The sequence below is a fragment of the Atta colombica genome, unplaced genomic scaffold, assembly GCF_001594045.1.
Source record: "Atta colombica isolate Treedump-2 unplaced genomic scaffold, Acol1.0 scaffold109, whole genome shotgun sequence".
Classification (NCBI taxonomy): domain Eukaryota; kingdom Metazoa; phylum Arthropoda; class Insecta; order Hymenoptera; family Formicidae; genus Atta; species Atta colombica.
The window spans coordinates 481,414-489,581 of record NW_017259194.1 but is presented as its reverse complement, the minus strand read 5'-3'; the positions used below and the strand labels follow the sequence as shown (position 1 = coordinate 489,581).

The following is an 8,168-nucleotide window of genomic DNA, read 5'->3' as shown; positions in this document are numbered from 1 at the left end:
CTCTCTCTCTCTCTCTCTCTCTCTCTCTCTCTCTCTCTCTCTCTCTCTCTATGAAATTTGATTTTAACTGGGATAATTAAATTATAGGTATATGTAGATTATTTCCAACAAAAAAAATAGAAATAACATATTACGCATGTTACATTAAAGAATGTGATATTTGCAAAATCTTAAGACACGTTAGTCGTGCATAAGAATTGCGTTTAATTACTACGAAACAGGTATAGAAGGAAGTGAAAAGTGGAAACGAGGCTACTTACGCGCGAGTTAAATGGTAGCGAAGTGTCCAAACGAGATGAACGATTAATTTTATGAGTGTAAAGTTTCACCTTCAAAAATAAAATTTAGTAAATCTAGGGAGAAATAGCTACTAAGGAAAGGAAGCGCCGCGCGCAACAAAATTCTAGACATGTCTGGCAAACTCATTGGAATTAAACTCATTGGAATTTCATTTTAGCGAGGGGCAAAGGGGTACTATAACTTTCTGTTGGCTTTCTTGAGTACCAAGTATGGCACTGCTGACCCGATAGCCGGATATATGCGACGTGCAACGTGCAAGTATCGACGTTGCTGTCATTAAGTTATTGAACCCGGCTACTCCATGCCTGGCAACACAACAATATATCCTTATGACTAATAAATTGCACGAGTCGAAATGAAAAGACGAGGAAACCAGGCACGCATAAATTAAACGGATCTTCGCGAATGTAAAGGCCAATTAAAATTTTCGTATATACGCCTTTACTAGCCCGTGACGAGTTATTACCTGACACATAATTCAAAACGTCTTTTATCGATGTGTTTCATAATGGGAACTTTGGCTCTTCTGTTTCAGTTATAATCAGCGCGGCACATCCTGGTTACCATGCCGTACTACAACAGTGGTCACAATCCCGCTTACAACAAAGGTGAGCAACTGCTCGTTTGGATTGTACCGTGGAATTAAAAAGCTAATTACATTTCGGAATAAATTATCATTCGCTAATGTATCGTTTGTCTGGAAATTTCATCTAATTATCACAAATTTCTCGTAGAAAATAAAAACTTGCTATACATATAAAATTGACGAAACTGAAAGAGAGTATGAACAAATTAAGCAAATTTAAATGTCATTGTGCACTGTTTTAGAAATAAAGGCTAATACGATTGAATAAATTTATGAGATTATACAAATTAATTTTAAAGAAATTTAAAAAAAAATTTACATAACACTTTGTATTATAAGATTATTACCCTTGAACGCCACACTACGAAATCGACATATTTGGGTATGACATATCCACAATTCGATTGCTTATAATTTTCATAAAAATGAACATACTCCTTAAAATTATTTTCCAATCGAAATGTCAGACTTTAAGGAACATAATGGTACCAAGTAAATGAATGTATCTTTATTAATAAAAAATTATGAGCAAGGAAAAAAGCATTGGAAAAGCATTGGAAAAAGAAAACTGGGCATGCTATATCCAGAGTTTTTTAAGATTTAAGAATAGAGAAGCGAAAGAATATTATAAGAAAGAAAAATTTTATAAATTAATTATTAAAGACGAATCTCACATTTCAGATGGCGGCTCCAGTGGACCGTCGAGCACTTCTGGTGGTCGCGCCAGCAGCTCGGAGCCGACATATATGATGGAGCACTTGGCCACGTTCACCGTCACGAAGGAAACCGGTATTGTTTATCCGGCGGATGGTATGCGCCGCCTCTTACAGTTGGAGAAAAGTAATGGTATCTGGAGTCAAAAAATGCAGCTCCGTCTTGAGCGAAACTGGGTCCTCATCATGGACAACGAAACAGGAGTAATTTTTACTTCTTTTTTACACAGCTGTAATCACGTTCTATTATGTAAATACACAAAGCACCCGGAAAACATGTCTGCGGAACATTGCTTATATTTTATCACATTTTCGAGTTTCAATATAAAAAAAACTACTATCTTTGAGGCTATAATAAAGTGACATTGTAAACGAAATTAATTGTTCGATATGGCCGGGCATGATTTATATAAATATCAACGGGTCGATCTGTCATGTTAGATCTATCAAGAAAATATAGATTGTATACGTGTTCAAAATGACTACATATCTATATTAATGACAATTTCATCTAATAATATATAATTGTAAATTTCAGGCCATTATGGAACGATTCCCTGCTTCCTTGATACAGGAACCAACAGCATTTACGTCGAGAGATCCTATGGAAATGTATAACAACATTTTAGTGTTCACGGTGGCTGACGATAGTGGTTCCAATCAGCGAGCGGAGATGCACATATTTCAATGTCAAAGTGTGTCAGCACAGGACCTCGTCGAGGACCTTAAAATGCTGCAAATGGGAAAACTGGTCACGGGTGGCTCACCCCGGGGTCCTAGAGGACACATTCCACCACCACCTGCCTTACCACCCCCGGAACCACCCTTGAACGGCGTTAACGTCAGGGAACAGGTGTCTGCTTTCAATGCGGCGAATGGTAAGTACGCAGTTGTAACAAAGTAATATATATTTCTATCGGAAATCATGTATGTTTAGACAAATTTTTATCATTAATTTGAAATACAATTGTGAATATAAGTAGAAAATTTATGAAAATTTATTCTATTTAATATAATTGAAATTCACGGTTCTTGAACAGAATATAATAACATATTATAACGTTAATATATTGAATACATCTCTGTGTAAATTTAATATAGCAGATGGGCAGAATGATATGTCGCGAGAGGAGAACAACGACGAGGTATCATCGACGTCGTCGGAGAAATATGAGCGTGACGTGACGATCCTGAATCACTGCTTTGACGACATCGAAAAGTTCATAGCGCGTCTGCAGCATGCAGCTGCCGCGTCTCGGGAGCTAGAGCGCCGACGACGTAATCGGAAGTCAAAGAAGAGAAATCTCGGCGATGGTATGCTCACGATGAGAGCAAAGCCGCCTCCTGAGATGGAGTTCATTGATATCTTTCAGAAGTTTAAGCTTTCGTTTAATCTTCTAGCCAAGCTCAAGGCGCATATCCATGATCCCAATGCGCCAGAACTTGTACATTTCCTCTTCACACCGCTCGCGCTCATCGTGGACGCCTCTCACGATACTAATTATGATCCGAATTTACCTAGTAAAGTGGTGTCGCCGCTTCTCACGCGAGAAGCGGTCAATCTGCTGATAAATTGCGTCACCAGCAAAGAGACTGAGCTGTGGCATTCACTGGGCGACACGTGGTTGATACCGCGTGATCAATGGAAAGTACATGTACCACCATACCATCCGATCTTTATGGACGGCTGGTCACCAGAATATCCTATTCCCGAAGATAGGGATCACGATCATTTAGCGTCCTTATTGAACGCGGATAAACAAAAGAGGGATGAGTTACCAGAACAACAGAATGATCCTTATTACAATCACCGCGATGTGGATGAATCGCATTATAGCAGCGATTATTTAGAGTATGAGAGTCGAGAGGAACGTGGTGGTAACGAATACTTTGATAGGAATTATGGGCCCAGCTCAGAATTGTATGGCCGTGAGGAAAGAACTGATCAGACTAGGGCGCATAGTGACATTTCCGTCGACTCGATCGAGAGAGCTCCCAGAACAGCCGTTGGTATAGAGAGAGCACAGGAGGCTTGGTTGGATGAATTGGTAGCACGCCACGTTAAAATCGTGCAAGTTACTTATCCACGAACGGCGAACAATGATAAGGAACTCACGGTAGTCAGAGGCGAATATTTGGAGATTCTTGACGATAGCAGGAAATGGTGGAAAGCGAGGAACTCCCGAGGACAGATCGCTCATGTGCCACACACCATTGTTACGGCGCACAATCCCACTACTCATTCTACTGACAATGATGTCTTTAACAATCCTCTATACACCAGTAGATATCCAAGACAGGGGCACGGCTATAATTATGAGGTGAGAGTTATTAAAGAGATGTGAACACATTTTCGGATAAAGTTTGTCGTTGAAAATTATTCTCAATACAAGAGATGTGAATGTGTTTGTAGATAGTTGCATGCAAAAGTAGGAACACACACAATTATGTTGAATTGTTATGTAATATGATAGTATAATTAGGCAACAATATATGTATATAACTGCAATATGACTGCAGTGACGAGTCGGAAACCTTAATGTATTGACGTTGCATTTTAATCAAATTATTACGAGCTTATATTGAAACTGTACCGCAGCGTACTTTATACATTGCAAAAGACAGCTCTATATTCACTCCCTGAAGATATATAATTAAGAATTGAAAGTATTGATGTAGTGTAGATTATTAAATTAATTATAAATTTCATGTATTTAATGTGTAATAGATTTGATTACATGTTAAAGGATTCGGAGATTGAGAGAACCAGTACTAGTCCAGGTCCGGAAGCCACTCATCGAACACATGCGATTCCACCGCCAGCGCCTGCTGATTGGGTGAGAAAGGAAAGACTTGGGAAAAAAGGTGAATTTCGGTACTTTTAAGTCATTTATCTAGCTCGCGCTTGAATGCCTGTTATTTTTAATCGAATTTGGGCAGTTTCTGATAATTAGGAAAAGTATCAAATTTCAGATTTTTTATCGCCTCTAATATCATATTATAAATAAGATTTTTTTATACCAATAACGAATGTCTTCCAAAATCGAAAGAAATGCTGTCTTGACATTATCGTGACATTAAAGTCAATATATTAATCCAACAAAGCTAATATAACATAAGAAATAAAAGTACGTGCATCACGTTAGTTTAGCTATAAACTGTAGCATAATTAATCGTTAGAGCATCGTCCAATTAGTACTTCAATTAGCACACTTGTGAAGGGACATTGTACTTAATATCTGATGATTTTCTTTTGAACCTGTACATATGTGAGCGTAGATTGTGTGAGCCATTCAAACGATTGCAATGAAGACGTAGTTTTCTAAGTTTTTCGCAATTGTTCTGTTATATTGATCATTCACAGAGTGACACCAGTAAATTTTGTTTGTTTTTTACATACGAGTATATTGTTCTCATATCTTTGCATTACAAAGCCATTGTCTGTCTCTGTCTTGCATACCTACACACAATGTTGTAGCAAATTGCACAGTCATTGTTGAAAAGATTAATAAATATGAAAAAGAAAGTTTTAAATACATAAGTGAATAATTCATTTTATGTGATATGACTATATATTTATAAGAAAGTTTTTTAAGAAATATTGATTATTTTGTTGATTTTTCTTTATCATTATCACAGATGTAGCGTTATCACAGATACAGACATTATACTTAATGGCAATCAGAAACAAAAGTGCAATGGTGATAGCAAAGATATCGAGGGGAAATTTCCCGACGCAATGTGACGTATTGTCGGACACTTGAAATAAAAGTGAAGATTTTGGGACCACATTTAGTGTGAAATTAATTAATAAGCCGTTCTCTCAATAATGGGATCTATTAGCAGTGACTATCAACCACACATAAAAGTATTGAATTGTATGAATCTCGTAACACGATTTTGATTAAATGAAAAAATCGATAATGACAATCGTCCAGCATTTAACGTGGTTGAAAGTTACCAACTAGTTTCTAATTTTCGCTATATTTCTATATTATCAATTATATCGTCACATATACCATATGTTATCTTTTATATTTATCGACTAACCAAATTTAGCTGTGTAGTTTACAACGAAAGAAAGAAAAATCGATATACATATTATATATTATATACTTATTACTTTATATATATATATGAAAATGTTACGATATTGGGTGTTAATTCCCGCTAAGATATTTTCTTCCGTTAAAAAGTACTCACTAAAGCAATGCAAGTTATACGGAGTATGAAATAATCTAATTGTAAGTATCATGCGTATATGTAAACGGTTAAATTAGTCGGGACGATATAATATCTACATTAGATATATGTATATTTCCGTTGAAATTATAACTGTGTTTGTCCTTTGTTCTTATACTGGGGCTTTCATTGCGAGAAAAAAATTCTATGACTTCGATAAAAGCTCTTGATAAGAATTATATTATCTGGAAGAATATATAATATAATAGGCAGGAAAGGAAAATGTGACTTTTCTAATACGTACAATACGTTGTCTCGTTCATCTCTGTTCATTTTTTATCAACAGCTTTTATTGACGTAGCAAATCTTTTTGCCGATCCTGCTTGTACGTGTCATTGTCGCATGTATTATGTATGTATTGATGTAAATAAGCTTGTACAAACGACCGAAGGGAATACGAGGGAAAAGGAAGCTGTAAAAAGATTGAGAGAAAAAATATATACATATATATGATAAATTTTCATAAAGTTTAAAAATACGAGAAATTAGCGAATGAGATCTAATCAATCTTCATATAATTGATATTAATTTCGTTAAGTAACTCTCCAACAAACAAGAATGGATTGAAATGAATTAAAATAGAGTCAGCTTTTCAGAAATGGATTCATGTTAAAATGAATCCTTTTCAATCCTGAAATTATCCTATTTTTATTCATTTATAGGAATTGCATAAAGCATATCTCTATGCAAAAATAATTTCTATTCAAAAATAATATTAGCATTTTCTGTGCATCATGAATACTACTCAATTCAGAATTGTGAATAGAAAGTACGGTTTTTTAATTCAGTTAAATTCAAAAATAATATCAGCAATTTCTGTGCAACGTAAATACTGCTCAATTCAATATTCTGATTATGAAATGCAATTTTTCAATCTAATTGAATAAAACAAGTTTTTATTTAAAAATGGATCATAAATGCTACTTAAATTATTTAAAATTATAAGTAGAAAATTTTTCGTTTTAATCCAATTAAGTTAAAAAAAATTGTAACGTAAAAATAATTGAGCTATGTTTATTTGTTTCTCTTTGATTAGAACTATTGTAAAATGAATGATCGAAGTGAACACTCGCAAACTAATTTGAACAAACCCGAATATTAGACTAATCACGGTGCGCGACATCAGCCAAGCGAGATTAGATTATCCAATACTTACCCAATGTTGTCTCATGTAAATTGTTTATATTTTATTATATCTGTTAAATGATAATATTTTTATTATATCTATATAATTTCGTTACTAGTTTAGCTGGTTGTAATTGAAGTAGAGAATGAATAACACATTTACCATTTGAAGAAGTGGTGTAGTGGATAACGTAGAAGATTCATAATCTAGAGGTCCCATTAAGATATGTTTTTTAATACCAATTTGAAGTAGTTGATTTCAGGTATAATTATTATAAATATTTTAGGAATAAAATTTGTTTTTAGAAATAAAATCTTTAAAGATGAATGTTTTTTTTTTCAAATATTAAACTAGTGTCAGCTCGGATTCAATCCATTTCAATCCATTTTCATGGATTTAAAGTATGCATTAAAAAAATTTTAATCCATTTTAATCCATTTTCATTTGCTGGGTCAGAATCTTAGCTTCTCTCGATACATTTCTAATTCTTTAAATCTTCATTATCGAAGAAAAACAGAAAAGGTACAAGCATAAAATACAGAATTGATGCTATTATTATTTTTATTGCAACTTGCATTATTTATTGTCATATATTTAAAACCACATCAATGTGTTGACTTAAACAGAGATAATAACTAGTCGACCAAAAGAAGTCAAATAAGCAATATAATAAACGTGGACAACCAGTACAAGCTCTTGTTATTCTTTCTCTGTTACAGATGCATTCTCTTTATATTCCTTTATTTATTGTTAGATTGTGATGTTATATCGTAATCATCGATAAAACGCTCTTACAATATGGTAATCTAGAAACGCGACATATTTTTCGTGAGAATTTACGATGTGTAAAGATTAAAAACATAAACGATTACATGCTCTCCTATTTTTTCCGCGATCGATTCATGTATTATTTTAACATTTATGATGTGTGTGTCCATGGGCCGGGAATGCGATCCGTCAGTATTTCAATATACTGTAATTTTTTATGTGCACATCACTTATTATTAATAAAACATTGTACTTATGCGAGATTATCGTCGTTGTCCCCATCATTCCTCTTGTTTCCTGCGAATCGTAACAACTGTTAGATATAATTGTAAATTGTTTTATTCAAAGATGCATTGTTTAGTGTAGTGTTAAACAATTCATAATTTGTGTAACAGACATGCACATACCACATGATGAATGGTGATTTACAATC

At 34.3% G+C, this 8,168-nt stretch overlaps 2 protein-coding genes across 5 annotated transcripts in view; one reads left to right on the top strand and one right to left on the bottom strand.

Annotated features, from left to right (window-relative positions):
• The window catches only part of LOC108693451 (epidermal growth factor receptor kinase substrate 8-like), a 21,611-nt gene that overhangs the window by 11,713 nt on the left and 1,730 nt on the right, over positions 1 to 8,168 (top strand). For 2 of the 3 annotated variants that reach the window (XM_018202424.1, XM_018202406.1), the window contains exons 2-6: positions 836 to 908; positions 1,568 to 1,803; positions 2,138 to 2,477; positions 2,701 to 3,920; positions 4,347 to 4,464. In XM_018202424.1, the coding sequence (XP_018057913.1) occupies positions 866 to 908; positions 1,568 to 1,803; positions 2,138 to 2,477; positions 2,701 to 3,920; positions 4,347 to 4,464 (1,957 nt within the window). In that variant the 5' untranslated portion in view covers positions 836 to 865. The remainder of the gene's footprint in view (positions 1 to 835; positions 909 to 1,567; positions 1,804 to 2,137; positions 2,478 to 2,700; positions 3,921 to 4,346; positions 4,465 to 8,168) is intronic. The other variant, XM_018202415.1, reaches the window with a different exon arrangement.
• Positions 7,420 to 8,168, bottom strand: part of LOC108693465 (dihydropyrimidinase) — a 27,731-nt gene continuing 26,982 nt past the window's right edge. The window contains exon 10 of one of the 2 annotated variants that reach the window (XM_018202470.1): positions 7,420 to 8,032. In XM_018202470.1, coding sequence (XP_018057959.1) covers positions 7,989 to 8,032 — 44 coding nt within the window. In that variant the 3' untranslated portion in view covers positions 7,420 to 7,988. The remainder of the gene's footprint in view (positions 8,033 to 8,168) is intronic. The other variant, XM_018202455.1, reaches the window with a different exon arrangement.